Here is a 16,243-nt window from a genome sequence, read left to right as displayed (position 1 = left end):
ATATTCCTTACTTCCCTACTAAGGACTGTAATAAGTAAGGCACTGATTTTGATGACATTTGGATTTTTCGTCCCTTAGAGCATTTTTTAAAAATGCTTTTTGTAAAATTCTTTACCAATTTTTATTATTTTTGGGAGCATTTTTATGACATGAAATGCAAGATTTGCCTTATAATTTTACATTTCATATTGTAACTCTCAATATCACCTGCATGCCATTATGTTTTTCCATTACGCTATTGATATAAAATCTTTAGAAGTAATTCTTTGCTACAGCTTTCCTTTTTTTTGTTGCTATGTTAGGATATAAAACATATTTTTTAAATTTTAATGAACGTAGAACAAGTATTGCAATGCTTTATATTTTTTTTAATGACTCATAATTTTAAAGAGTACATAAAACATTGTTTTAGTTCAATATTTTCACTTTATTTAAGTCATGTCATAAGGCATTTTTAGCGCAATTTTCGCATTTTTAGGGACATTAGTTGAGATTTTTTTGGTAATCAAAATCTGGGCTCAAGTAATAAGGAAAATAAGCTATCATACTGAAACTGTTAAGTGGTTTTGCTTGTTTGTTTGCATTGTATACTATAGTTGGCGCAAACCGATGTCGATAAATAAAATACCACCAAAATCCTTCTTGAAAAAATGTTAATACGATTTGTTCTCTAAAACAGAAAAAAATAAAGGAATTTTTCCGATGAAATTGACTTAATAGATTAAACAGGATATTTAAACTGAATTCAGTCAAATGTTACAAATCTTATAGACTTACTTTTAGATATATAAGCAATTAATTTTCTTAACTCATCTCTATTATAGTCGTGGAACCCATAATTGATGGTTTGAAATTTTACTGCATTGGATAAACGCTTCGAAAGACCACGGGTATCAGCGATATAATCTCTATCAGTGGAAAGACAGGGTTCTAATACAGGATAATCAGACAAGACTAAAACACGTAATACAGCTATAGCAATGAGAGTACTCAAAAAGAGTACAGCTAATAGCAAGAGGTTACAAAACTTTTTGGCACTTAAAATACGACTCATGTTTGAATAATAAAAAAAATAGACACAAAATATTTTTAAATATATGACTGAGAAACTCCCCTAAAATTTAAATTTTCCTCGCTATCACACATTTGGAGGAATGAGATACTGCTTCCTGGTTGGTTGAACTCAGTTTTGTTTACAATTAAAGTAAAGATTACAGCTACAGTTTGTAACTTGTTAAGTGTGGGGAAAAAATTATTATGTTTAACGAATCATTTCTGCCACTACGTGTACGCACTGTCTTGGCTGACCGCCCTCTTATAACCCTAAACTTTGGCGATCAGCTGAAATGGGTGATTGCCAAACGAAATCTATCGCCAACTGCTTGGATGCCCGCTTTTTGAACGTGATTGAAAATGGCGAAAATGTTTGAGCTGGACGTACTCGGAATGATTAAGCAATGAAACGAATTCGCTAGGTAAGTCATATTTTTAATTGTAAATTTACTATATTATCTCCAATGTTCTTTCGAATGCTAAGAGCTGCACCATTTGCTCAATTAATTCAAAATGCCTTGGATATTTTTACTTGCTACCCATATATTGCAACTACATCACTACTGAAATCAGTTATTTTGCATCTATAGTTTCCTGTCATATCATAAACAAAATTATTTTTCAAAGCCATTTTCTAGATTTGATTGAGCTGGATTTTAAATTTTGTCATCATGAAAATTTTATTTACAGGTAATTCTTATTAATTAAAGATTTATAATATAAGTGTATGTTTTAAAAGCATTATATTTTAAAAAATCATGAGATTTTGTTAATATTAAGAGATCATACTAAATTTCCTGAAAATGCAAAGATTTAGAATTTAAATTACATAGTTTGTTTTCCTTTATGTGTAAAATTTATGTATTTTTGAAAATCATAAACCAAAAGAAAAAATTTTCATTTTTCAAAGTTTTTCCATGTTTCCAGAAATCTTTAGTTAGATTGTCTAAAATTAGCAACGCAGTTTAGTAATGAAATTTCTTAAATTTAAATGATGAGTTGATTTACGTTTATTTCAGAGACATAATACAAAGAGATTTTTTTTCTAGAAAATATATTAATTAAATTTTATTTTGATAGGAAGCTTTTGTATTGAATTTTCTTCATAACAGGGGAGAGTTCTTAAATCATATTCAAAATAGTTTTGTTTCAATTTTATTATAAACTTATGTTAAAAAGAAATTCTAAATATGAATCTGTAAAGAAACAGAAAAATTCTTATTTTGAATTTTAGATAATATTTATCATTTTCGTTCACAATTACTGCTCTTATTATTCTTTTAGATTGTCTAAACTATTACATAAATTATGAGCATGCATACTATAATCAAGAAATTTTATTCTATATGTATCACATTTATGTGCAAAACAATTTGTACACATAATTTAATTTTTATTTCAAATGCATATAAAATTATTATATTTCTTTAGAATATAACTCATATTAACAAATTAATAACAATTTAAATTAACTTATTTAGATTTTAATTTGAAATTAAATTTTTCATTTACTACAAACTATTTATATTTTTTTCTATCTATAATTTTTATTTTCTCAAAATTCCAAGATTTTTTACAGTTAATGTTTAAGTCAAAAACTACTATGTAAACCAAACCTTGCTTATTTCTTCTGTACTTCTGTCCCCTTTACTCTTTTTACTAAGGGATTCCATGGTGACATATTTAACTGTTTTCTTAAATGTTTAACCTTATTGAGATATTGATGTTGTCGCAGATGAATGTATTAGCAAAGATGGCATTCATTAAAACTGACAGGGCAATATTCAGTCTGTGAAGAATGCATGACTAAGTTGCTAAAAAGAAAGTGTATGTATACACGACTTTATGTTTACTTATATATATGTTAACTAGATTCATGAAAACATTGTACTCTTGTCTTGACATTTAAGCCTGATCACCACAACTCAGCCCATTCAAACAAGAGAGAGTAGTCAAAGAACTGCATCAGACTTAGCACTTTGATGCTGTAAGGAAAAATATTCAGTAGAAAGTGTTTTTTTCCCTGATATTCTTCTTTGTACTACTTTACACAATGGAGAAAAATGTTTAGAGGCAATAGAATGTTATGAGTTAATTTAAGTACTAATTCTCACAACGGTTGTGGTTCTGCCCCTGAGGGACAGAGGGAAGATCGCTAAGAACATTGCCCCTGAATTATAAATACTCTTTCACTTTAAATATATTTGGTATATACAAAGTAACATTATACAAAACTAAGTAGAGAGATTACTGTAATAAAAATTTGTCTATTGCACAGAGATTCATCTAATTTTATTCTTTTTTTAGCTTAAATGACAGACAGATTAAGAGGAGCCAATACGAGTATTTCAGTTAGTATCAGTAGTTAGTACTATTGCTACTAGTATAATGTTTTTTATTTTGATTATTCAACTAATTGTATATTAACTGTGGCATTTTAAGTGTTTTAGTTTTTTTTCTTCAACTATATTGTTGTAGTATTCTGTTTGCAAATTAAAATTTTAATAAAATAATAAAAGTCAAAATAAATATCTTTTAATGTTTATCAGTATTTGTCTTTAATCAAATGTAGGTTAAGAAAAAGTCAATGTTTTGCTGGTTATTATCTTCCTCTATTATTATTAAACAATAAATTTATTAATATATTTTTTATATTAATTATTTTAAAAATTATTTATTCTATTTGCTTTATCAATTTTAGAGATTTATTATTTTAGCATTCAATCTCTAAAAATGGTGAAAGATTTTAAAAGTATTTAAATCTTACCTCTTAATAAATGAATTATCATGCATAAGTATTCAACATTGTTGATTTTTACTTATAAAACTTTCAAAGTAATGTAAGGTCTCTTTTTTCTCCCTAAATGACATATGGGCTAAAGAAGAAAACAGAAAAAAAAGCAATGAAAAGTTTATAAACTTTTATTATTAAACCATATTTTTGTTAATATTGGTTTGATGCTGTGGTTATTTTTTAAAGATTTGTATTTTCCCCTTTAAGGTTAACATAGTTCTTGTATCAGAAAGTTAGTTGTTTATGTTAGTTTTTTAAAAATTTCTTATTTCAGCCATCAGTCTGTTACTGTCTGATCGGAAAAACCAGAATTAAGTTTGCAAGTTGTGTGGTATAAGAGGCAGTCTAAAAGAAATATGAGGTTTGTTTTTTAATATTTGATTCTATTTAAATTTTACTTGCTGATTTAGTAGTATTAGCATAATTCATAACACAAATATTTATCATGTTTTCAAATAAACTACAGTTACATAGTTTGGGCATAGTTATCCAGTAGCACAGTTTATTACTAGCAGTTTAGATGTAGAAACCATTATTTATTTCTCTTGAAACCATTATTTATTTATTTCTTAAGTTATACTTTAACAATACAAAGTTGAAAAGAAGCCCCTTTTTTTCTCTTTTGAATAAAAGGTTAAATTAATAGTATGTTACACCCTAAACTTAAAGTTACCAATAAGAAGTTATCAACTTTCCTTGATTTAGCAAGTTGAAGCAAGCCAGTCATTGGCAATTTTTTTTTTTTTTTTTATTCTAAAATTAGAACTGAAAAATCAAGTATTTCTTTCCTTATCAATGAGCAAGAAAAGTATTTTTGGAATATAATTTTGCAAAAAAGAAATTAATTGCTTTTGTATTTTTCAGCTATTTTATTGCTTCAACTCTTTATTTATTCTGTTTTTTAAATTAAAAATCAACTGAGGATGCAGATTACAACAGTTTTGGCTATACCAATCATTTCAATTAATGTTATTATAATGCTTTTTTAAATTTGCTGTTGTGTTTTTGTCAGAGTGTTGTGTTTTGTAAAGTTTTGAAAAATTCTTGGAATTAATCATGGACTTGGTAATTTAAAATGTAGATTTTATTATATTGCTAGTTTTTGAAATTTGGATTACATGTGCTAAAGTTTTTATGCTTACATACTTCATTATTTGTTTGATGATGCAAGAATAACATTACTACTATAAATGATATTTTTAAATTAATATTAAAATTTTGAATAATATTAAGGGTTCATGAATCAATAATCGAAAAGAACAAGTTCTGTTGTATCACAATTTGTGCTTCATGTTTTGTTTATCCAGTTGCAATGGTTTATCCAGGTTGTTATGATCATCAGTTATTGTGATGCATCCTTAAATGTAGAGAGAAGGCTCCTTCATCGACTGAATTTTCAACCATGCTGGCCTGAGAATTATTAAGATTTCCAGGTCAGTGCTTGTTGAAATTCCAGTTTTGATCCGTCGTGTCCAGTTTTCTGTCAAATCAACATTAAGAAGGAAGTTATGATATTGAATAAGTATAAATTTTAATTTGTTTTAAAGATATATTTAATCTTGGTTTGTTTACGGAGTTAATATATTACGTTGTACTATATTTTATATTAACCTTATCTATTGTTAATATTTATAGTTTTATATAAAGAAAATTCTATTAAAAATATATGTATATATAATTTATATGTATTTTAATATTTTACATAATTATTAATATGGTATCTCATCAAATTTTGTTTCATTATTGTCGCATCATTATTTTTTACACATTTTTTGTGGTTAAAAGTCCAAATTATTTTTTGTTGTAGTGAGTAAAACAATTAATTGCAAGAAATATGAAGAATTTCAATGTACTTTTACTATGTCTTATTGCCTTTATTAAATTTTACATACATTAAAGTTTTAGATTTTGTGTTTACGTTTTTTATTATTTGTAAGATTCTACTTATTAAACATTTCTGTAAATGACATTTTTAAATCTAATATTATAGTTCAGAATAATATGGAGAGACTAGTATAGAATTTGAATAGTTGAGAAGAAGCACAAGTAAGTAGCAATTGTATCACAAATTGTAATTTGTGCGTCTTCGTGTTTTGCATATCTAGATTTGTTGCAAGTTGAGACTTTCTTTTCATCAACTAATCAGGTGTATCCTTTAAAAGCTCCTTCAGCATGTCTTTGTCTTAAATGGGAGTGATGAAATTGCTTGTTATGACCATAATTTGTCGGAATAGAAATACCTACTGGAATACATGCTGTCAAAGACTTGTGTTGATGCTGAGTAAGTATAAGTGTCACATTTCTTGCCTAAATAATTGTTAGTGTGACAATTTCACTTGCTAGTCATTTATTGTTGCTGCCTCTCTGCATAAATCTAAAATTGGTATGCACCTCCGACATATTTTATATTTGTAGATATTTTAATCTCTTACATTATAATTAATTAGGTATCTTTTTCATTGCATTATATCTATGTGGGGTAAAGCAATTTTTTGTGCTTCTAATTATTATATTGGATATAGTTACTTATCCTTCCTTCCTCAATGGCACGACAGCCCCGGGTGGGCCCTGGCCTTCTCAATCAACTTCCTCCAGGCCTGTCTCTGCCTGGCAGTTGTCTTCCAGTTTGAGACTTTTAAGACTGAAAAGTCTCTTTCCACGCAGTCGGCCCATCTCAGCTTTGGTCGACCTCTGGGCCTTGATCCGATGGGCTGAGCCGAAAAGATTATGTTTGTCGGACGCTCTCTGTTCATCCGAATGATGTGACCAGCCCATTTAATTCTTTGAATTTTTACGTACTTGACAACTTCAGGCTCTCTAAGGGCCCGATAGAGTTGTGAGTTTGAACGTCTGTACCAAGTACCATCAACTTGTTTGCCCCCAAAAATGGATCTTAGGATCCGACGTTCGAAGATTCCCAAGGAATTCTCATCTTTCTGTGTTGTTGTCCAAGTTTCTGAGGCATATGTTAGGATAGGTCTGATCAAGCATTTATAAATTAACAGTTTAGTATCTCTTTTTAGTAGGTTTGAGTTTAAATATTTTTTTAATCCATAGAAACATTTACTTGCACTATTGATTCTTCTTTGTATTTCGGGTGCGATATTGCCATTAACGTTGACTTCAGAACCAAGATAAACAAAACTGTTTACTTTTTCAAACTTGTATTCACCAATTTGCAAGTGAGTTGTAGAATCAGTTATTTTGGTGCATTGCATGTACTTGGTTTTCTCCTGGTTAATAGTGAGATGCATTTTTTCTGCCTCTTTTTCCATGGATAGAAAGGCTTGCTTTAAGTCAGATTGTGTTCGAGCTATGATGTCAATGTCATCGGCAAAAGCGAAAATTTGGACAGACTTATGAAAGATATGTCCTCTGGTATTGATTCCTGAATCTCTGATAATTTTTTCTAATGCCAAATTGAAGAGTAGGCATGCCAAAGCATCGCCTTGCCTTACACCATTTTTTACCTCCATTGGTTCCGAGAAGTCATTTTGGATTTTAACTTTCTGCATGGTCTTACACAGTGTAAGTGTGGTGAGTCGTACAAGCTTGTCCGGGATATTGAATTCTCGCATAGCTTCAATGAGTCGCTTCCGGTTTACACTGTCGTAAGCAGTTTTGAAATCCACAAATAGGTGGTGGGTACCAATTCCAAATTCCCTGGTCTTTTCCAGAATCTGTCTTATGCAAAATATTTGGTCAGTTGTAGACCTGCCCCTCCTAAAGCCGCACTGGTATTCACCAATGATGTTTTCTACATAGGGGCTAAGTCTGTTAAATAGAATTTTTGAAAAGACTTTATATGCAGTGCAGAGCATGCTGATACCCCGGTAGTTTGAACATTCAAGAATGTCTCCTTTTTTGTGTATAAGACAAACAGTGCTGTGTTTCCATTCTTCCGGGAGTATCTCTTTTTCCCATACTGATGTTAGAATATTATGTATGGCCTTTAACCCATCTGGTCCTGAGTTTTTTAAGAATTCTGGTGATATCAAATCTGGGCCAGGAGCCTTGTTGTTCTTAAGTTTTTGAACTGCTTCTTCAACCTCAATCATTGAAAGAGGTGCTATACACTCTTGGTTAACGTTTGGTGAACAGGACTCTGTCTGAACGCACTCTACATTAAGTAGGTTGTCGAAGTGTTCATTCCACCTATTGAGAATGTCTGTTTTATCGCTTAAAATATCTCCATCTTTATTTCTGCAAAGGTTAGTTCTAGGTTTGAACTCTTGACGACCAAAGTTAATGCCACGAAAGAAAGCTCTGCTCTCATTAGACCCTCGGAGATGTTCGACATCCTTAAAGAGGTCTTCGTGAAAAAACTTTTTCTTCAACCTATGAACTTTCTTTTCTTCTCTTCTTGCAGTTTTGTATTTCTCTACTGATGCTCTTGAGTGTTTTTTACTGAGCATCATATTATATGCATCGTTTTTTCTTTGGGTCGCGTTGCGACATTCTGTATCAAACCAATCCTTTTTCTCAGCTCTTTTTATTTTGCTTATTACATTATCACATGTGTCCAATAGGGCTTCTTTGAAAGAAGTCCACTTTCCATCTATGCAATCAATATTTTCGATTGCTTTTTCATCAAGCTTCATAGTTAGTTGTGACTGAAAGTCATCCCTGACTCTAGGGGTCTTTAATTGTTCGCAGTCAAATTTCTCAAGACGTTTCCCATGACATTTACGTGCATTAGATAGTTTGGCCTTGATCCTGCTCATTACCATGTAATGGTCTGAGTCAAAGTTGGCCCCACGATAGGTTCTAATATCTTGTATGTCCGTCATATGTCTGGAGTCTATCAATATATGGTCGATCTGGTTGGAGGTATCTCCATCTGGTGATCTCCAGGTCGTTTGGTGAATTCTCTTGTGTTGGAAAAAGGTGCTGGATATGACCATGCTATGTTCTGCAGCGAAGTGAATGAGCCTCTGTCCATTGTCATTTGTTGTTTCGTGCAGGCTGTATTTTCCAATAGTGGGCCTGTGCTCAGCTTCCTTTCCAATTTTAGCATTTAAGTCACCCAAAATAATTTTGATGTCGTTTTGTGGACAGGAGTTATATAGAGAATGCAGGTTCTCATAGAAAAGTTCTTTCTCGTCTTCATCCTTGTCTTCAGTAGGTGCGTGGGCATTTATAAGACTGTAATTAAAGAATTTTCCTCTTAGCCTAATTTTACATAACCTTGGAGACTTTGGCACGAAATCCACGACAAGATGACGAATGTGTTTGCCCACAACAAAACCCGTTCCAAAAAAATGCCTCTTCTTATCACAGCTATAGAAGATTGTGTGATTTCTCTTCTCGATTATTCCATCGTTAAGCCACCTCATCTCTTGCAGAGCCATTACATCAGCTCTGTAATTATCCAGCTGTTCCGTTAAGAGTTGCAGCCCTTTGCTTTTATACAAAGAGCGAATGTTCCAAGTTCCGATTCTCAGTTCCATGTAAGATTTGCCAGGTCGTCTTCTAAATTTCGGTCCGGATTCATTGACTTGAGACTTCGCAACAAGATTTTTTTACAGGGTAGAGTTGTTAGCCCTACGCCCAACCCCCAACCTGGAGGACCAGGGTGTTCCTCTTTGTCTGGTGTCTCCCCTCCGACCTGTCCGGCTTGGGTGACCCTGCCAGTAGCTAAGCTACCGCCGGCATAGCTCTCGGGATCGACAACACACACAAACCACACCACCACGATAAGGTGGGAACACCGACGGGCGGAAATTTGGATTACATGTGCTAAAGTTTTTATGCTTACATACTTCATTATTTGTTTGATGATGCAAGAATAACATTACTACTATAAATGATATTTTTAAATTAATATTAAAATTTTGAATAATATTAAGGGTTCATGAATCAATAATCGAAAAGAACAAGTTCTGTTGTATCACAATTTGTGCTTCATGTTTTGTTTATCCAGTTGCAATGGTTTATCCAGGTTGTTATGATCATCAGTTATTGTGATGCATCCTTAAATGTAGAGAGAAGGCTCCTTCATCGACTGAATTTTCAACCATGCTGGCCTGAGAATTATTAAGATTTCCAGGTCAGTGCTTGTTGAAATTCCAGTTTTGATCCGTCGTGTCCAGTTTTCTGTCAAATCAACATTAAGAAGGAAGTTATGATATTGAATAAGTATAAATTTTAATTTGTTTTAAAGATATATTTAATCTTGGTTTGTTTACGGAGTTAATATATTACGTTGTACTATATTTTATATTAACCTTATCTATTGTTAATATTTATAGTTTTATATAAAGAAAATTCTATTAAAAATATATGTATATATAATTTATATGTATTTTAATATCTTACATAATTATTAATATGGTATCTCATCAAATTTTGTTTCATTATTGTCGCATCATTATTTTTTACACATTTTTTGTGGTTAAAAGTCCAAATTATTTTTTGTTGTAGTGAGTAAAACAATTAATTGCAAGAAATATGAAGAATTTCAATGTACTTTTACTATGTCTTATTGCCTTTATTAAATTTTACATACATTAAAGTTTTAGATTTTGTGTTTACGTTTTTTATTATTTGTAAGATTCTACTTATTAAACATTTCTGTAAATGACATTTTTAAATCTAATATTATAGTTCAGAATAATATGGAGAGACTAGTATAGAATTTGAATAGTTGAGAAGAAGCACAAGTAAGTAGCAATTGTATCACAAATTGTAATTTGTGCGTCTTCGTGTTTTGCATATCTAGATTTGTTGCAAGTTGAGACTTTCTTTTCATCAACTAATCAGGTGTATCCTTTAAAAGCTCCTTCAGCATGTCTTTGTCTTAAATGGGAGTGATGAAATTGCTTGTTATGACCATAATTTGTCGGAATAGAAATACCTACTGGAATACATGCTGTCAAAGACTTGTGTTGATGCTGAGTAAGTATAAGTGTCACATTTCTTGCCTAAATAATTGTTAGTGTGACAATTTCACTTGCTAGTCATTTATTGTTGCTGCCTCTCTGCATAAATCTAAAATTGGTATGCACCTCCGACATATTTTATATTTGTAGATATTTTAATCTCTTACATTATAATTAATTAGGTATCTTTTTCATTGCATTATATCTATGTGGGGTAAAGCAATTTTTTGTGCTTCTAATTATTATATTGGATATAGTTACTTATAATAGTATGAAAATATGCATATTTGAATTAGTTACTTGTGTATATTGAATATTATTTGAAAGGAAATATGAATGACTAATAAGTTATACTTTAATAATACACGGTTGGGAAGAAATCAGTTTTTTTTTCCTCTTTTGAAGGTTAAATTAGTATATTACACCCTAAATTTAAAGTTACCATTAATAAGTTACCAATTTTCTTTGTATAAATATCTTCAAATGGTATAAAAAATTGTTTTACATTTTATTATATTGCTACTTTTTAAAATTTAGATTACATGTGTTAAAGTTTTCTGTTTACATACTTCATTACTTGTTTAATGATGCTATGATTACATTACTACTATAAATAATACTTTTAAATTAATATTAAGAGCTCATTAATTTTAATAATTGAAAAAGCACAAGTTGTGTTTCATGTTTTGTATATGCAGTTGCAATGCTAATAGTTTTGTTCCAGGTTGTTATGATCATCAGTTAATGTGATGCATCCTTAAATGTAGAAAAAAAGGCTCTTTCATCCACTGAATTTTTAACTACTCTGACCTGAGAATTATCAGAATTGCCAGGTCAGTGCTTGTTGAAATTCCAGTTTTGATTCTTCAAAAATTCTGGGTACTCCAAATCAACATTATGAAGGAAGTGGAAATATTGATTTAGTATACATTTAAATTAGTTTTAAAGATATATTTAATAATGCATGGGTTATTTACAGAATTTATATATTATATAGTAGTATATTTTATATTGACTCTATATTAATTTGATTGAGTTAAGAAAATTGATTCAGGGTTATCTTTATAAATATAATGCTTTTAATTTTTTTTTTTTTTTTACAGATTATTACAATTTTCAGGAATCTTTTCATGAGTGGAATTTTAGAACTTAAGTGACTTTTTTGTAAGCTGTACTGTGATCGTTTTCTTCTAATTAGAAGAATCTGTTTGCTTCACTATTTATAAAAATTTATGCTAGGCTGTAATTAAAGTGTAGAAAATTTAACAATTACTATGATTTTTCATGAACATTATCAATTAGCTCAATATCAATATTATCAGTATCAATATTTTAATATGAAATGCAAATGCATACTAACAATGTACCACAAATTATTTTATAAATAATATATATGTGTGTATCTCTTTCCATAATGATTGAACGAAAGTTCTAAAATATTTATTAAAAAAATTTATCAGGGCCATGAAATTCAGCTAATTATGGAGCAAAAAACCAGGGTTGGGAATTTTTAACTTAATTTTTTCAGTGGTAAAATATTTTAGGCAATTAATTAAAGTTGTTTTATTAGACTATTTAAAAAGTATTTCATAAAAACGTTTTCTACCATTAATATTTTAATAAAAAGTAAGAAATTTCCCTTTTTCCTATACATTATGTTAACAAGTCTACTTACAAATGTAAATGTATTGGAAGCATATGTATAGGAGTGAGTTATGCTGGCTCTTTGCTCCTCAGTTCTATACATAAAAATTCTGTTCTTCAGAATTATATAATGTCCTTTTTCCAGGGTAGGTATATAGTTCAATTACTTATAAATTAAAGATATCTTGTTTTATTTTTCTCTTGACATAATGAAAGTTTTAATATTAAAGAACATGGAAATTCTTATGAAACTTTTAGGCATAACACAATATACTTATAAATAATGCAGTATTGGATAAATGCATTTATTACTTTAAAAAACTTTAAAAAAAAATAAAAAAAATATCGAATCCCTGAAAGAACCGATTCAGGTTTTTTCAAGGAATGGGTTTTTCCAATTTCGTCTGATTTTGTCTTCATTTCTTTAAATTTTTGTAGTTTAGTCTTGCTGCATAAATAAATACCATAAATTTTATTCCAAACCAAGCCATTAATAATAATTATTTAAACATTTCATTATCTATGTCATTAGTCACAAGTAACAATACTATTTTAAATGAGAGTAAAAAGGTCCAATTACCTTTGTAGGATTTACCTATTCTGTTTTAAAATAGAATTATAAAAAAAAACTGCTAAATGTTTTAACAAAGAATTAAATTATTTATTTTAATTCAAATAAAGTTTTTTACTTGGTTGTTGTTAATTTACGTCGCACTAGAGCTGCACAATGGGCTATTGGCGACGGTCGGGAAACATCCCGGAGGATGATCCGAAGACATGCCATCACAATTTTGATCCTCTGCGGAAGGGATGGCACCCCGCTTCGGTAGCCCGACGACCTGCGCGCGAAGTCGAGCACTTTACGGTAGCACAGTTTAGCGAGGACCAATACCGCACACCCTCGGTCCCTACGCAGACTGATCCAAGTGGTCACCCACCCGCACACTGACCGTAGCCAGTGATGCTTGACTTCGGTGATCTGCTGGGAACCGTGTCTTAACGTCCACTGCGGGACGGTAAAAATTTTAATAATATTACAAAATAGCATACAATGCCTTTTATGTAGATTTTCATTAGAATGAATTTATTTGTAAATATTAGTTAGAATATTAGACTTAGAATATTTTCACATCCTACGAAAAATATAAATATTAAGGAATAAAAGTTCAAATTATATTATCAATGTTTGAATTTCCTTATGGGTGTAATATTCTAATTTAAAAAAAATTGTTCATTTAAAATTAAATTTTACATTACAACCGAAATTTATTGTAACAAAAAGTTTAGGACCAGATATCAAATTCGTAGAAGTATGCTCCGAAATGCTATTGAAATATGGGAAATGTTGCAACAAGTTTTTACGGATTCGTTATCGAACTAATGAATGAACAACCGGTATAATAATTAACGTTGTAATGATACACTCAAGAGCCAAAACATTATGACCACCTCTTAATAACGAGTTGGCTCACCTTTAGCCCGTAACACAGTTGCAACCCGCCTTGGCATGGATGCCACAAGTCCTTGGTAGATGGCCGGAGACAGATTGTACCAGATGTTTAAGCAACGGTCACACAAATCCGAGATATTGCGACTCAGTGGTCTATGAACTCTGAGCTGCCGTTTCATGACATCCCAAATGTGTTCTATCGGATTGAGATCCGGTGAGATAAGTGGCCAGGACATTAACTGGAATTCAGCGTCATGTTCCTGGAACCAGTCCAACACAATTTGAGCCTTGTGACACGGAGCGTTGACCTGTAGGAAAATTCCATTTCTAGCTGGAAAAACAGAGGCCATGTAAGGGTGCAACTGGTCCGCAATGATGTTCAGATACCCTGTAGCATTCATGGTCTGCTCTGCCACAACCACGGGCCCCAGTGACGCCCAAGAGAACGTCCCCCAAAGCATGATACCGTCACCACTGCCTGTGTATGACCAACAGTACATTGAGGGAGCAACTGTTCGCCTGGAAGACAGCGTATCCTGACACTGCCACGGTGGGATGAATGATAAACCGTGATTCATCTGACCAGGCAACTCTCTGCCACTGATTCATGGACCAGTCGCGATGTTCCCGGGCCCAGCGCAGGCGTAGTTGGCGATGACGCTTGGTTAGCAAAGGCACACGAGTGGGACGTTTGCTGCGTAGCCCCATATCCAACAGTGCCCGCTGAACAGTGTGCTCTGATACTACTCTACTTGACCCTGCATTGTATTGGGCTGTCAGCTGAGCCACTGTCTGGCTCCGGTTTTGCTTCACCAAGCGAAACAATCCCCGACGACCTCTTTCTTTGATAGCGTGTGAAAGTCCAACACCATGTCGTCTACTGCTGGCTTCACCGTCATTCATCCACTTTGCATAGGCACTAACAACTGTAGATCGCGAACAACCCACGAGTCATGCAGTTTCGGAAATACTTGTTCCGAGCCTTCGAGCCCTTACAATCTGCTCTCTATCAAAGTCGCTTAGATCCGCAGCCTTTCCTATCACACGCAGAAGTAAGTGAAAGAATGATTCTTCAAACTCTCCAGCAACAGTTAATACCACTTCCACCTGATCACGTACCTTCCACGTCATCCAGGAGAGTTCGTTGCAAAATGTAGGGGTGGTCATAATGTTTTGGCTCTTGAGTGTATAAAAAATAAACTTCTCCAGAAATCTTGATAATTTTAAATAATTTTTTTATTATTTTATGTATTTCTTTAATAAATTATATATTAATGTCTTGTCTACAACCAATCATTTCTTGTTTACATAGCCTCTAAGATGATTTAAGGAGAAATTTAAGACAAAACAATAATAAAAGGATGGATACGAACAAAATTGATAAATTGGTTGCATATAAAACTATCCTCATTTGTCCTGATATTTAGATTTCAGTCATCTCTTCAGAAGATCTTTGTTGATAGAAAATATCAATTCAAAGATTTTGTAAAAATCGATTTGAAGAATCAAAAGATTTAGAATTTTGATCTAACATCTTTTTATTCGCATAATAGTGCTAGTAAAAATAGCAAAATCTAATAAATCAAACTTGAGGACCGCACGCTGTGTATATACAAAGTTAATTTAAGCTCTGTGATTTTAACCAGTTTATAACATCTCAAATTTACAATCCGCTATTAATATTCAATAGGATAAATGTATCCTAAATTTAAACATTATACTATAACTTAATAGTAAAGTAGAAAATTTCTTAATTAAAAATTTTTTTTCTTTCTCCCTTTAAGTAGCACTAAAACTTAATTAACTTTATTTCAGATTCATTGCGCATAAAAAAGTAATATTCATGCCGTGTAAAATGCATATACAAATCTTACTTAACACTAGATTGCCTAAGGAAGTCATTTTGACCGCTTTTTCATTTTCAAAAATTGTACGAATAATAATGCATAAATTTTTTTCCCAAGTGAAGTAATTTTTATTCCCTTAATATTTATTATTAGCTTGTTATATAACTGTAGATAATATAAAAAATTATAAAAATTACATAAATAAATTTTTTTACACATTAGCCATTCTTTCAGAATGCAATCATTTTGACTGCTTTTGGGCAATATAGGTATATAGGTAAAAATACTATAGGTAAAAGGGCAGTATGGGTGAAAATTACATAAATTAATTTTTTTACGCATTAGTTACTCCTTCAGAATGCATAATAATACTTTTTCAGAGTGCAATATAGGTAATACTAAGTTTCAGTCTTTCTAGTATTAATTAAAAATGTAGTAAAATTTTTGTGATATAACTTTACAAAAAGGTTTTCATGTCTCCTTTTCAGCCGTGTTACTGAAGACCGTAAACTCTTAAATTACCGGTAGAGGAATATTTAGAGTATGTATTTTTTATTGTTCTTTGTACTGCGCT

General features: G+C 31.3%; 1 protein-coding gene and 1 long non-coding RNA gene across 3 annotated transcripts in view; one reads left to right on the top strand and one right to left on the bottom strand.

Moving 5' to 3' along the window:
* The window catches only part of LOC107457135 (N-fatty-acyl-amino acid synthase/hydrolase PM20D1), a 33,913-nt gene extending 32,700 nt beyond the window's left edge, over window positions 1-1,213 (bottom strand). For both annotated transcript variants that reach the window (XM_087150754.1, XM_087150755.1), the window contains exon 1: window positions 778-1,213. In XM_087150754.1, coding sequence (XP_087006880.1) covers window positions 778-1,054 — 277 coding nt within the window. In that variant the 5' untranslated portion in view covers window positions 1,055-1,213. The remainder of the gene's footprint in view (window positions 1-777) is intronic.
* Window positions 1,214-1,296: 83 nt separating this feature from the next.
* Window positions 1,297-12,120, top strand: LOC147803290 (uncharacterized). The gene is made up of 3 exons (XR_015429015.1): window positions 1,297-3,404; window positions 4,122-4,208; window positions 11,832-12,120. It is a non-coding gene; the product is annotated as an uncharacterized LOC147803290 (long non-coding RNA).
* The last annotated feature ends 4,123 nt before the right edge of the window (window positions 12,121-16,243 follow it).

Source organism: Parasteatoda tepidariorum, chromosome 9 (assembly GCF_982258835.1).
Source record: "Parasteatoda tepidariorum strain Cologne lab strain chromosome 9, Ptep-v5.0, whole genome shotgun sequence".
Classification (NCBI taxonomy): Eukaryota; Metazoa; Arthropoda; class Arachnida; order Araneae; family Theridiidae; genus Parasteatoda; species Parasteatoda tepidariorum.
The sequence above is the reverse complement of the archived record's forward strand: the minus strand, read 5'-3'. Positions and strand labels throughout refer to the sequence as shown.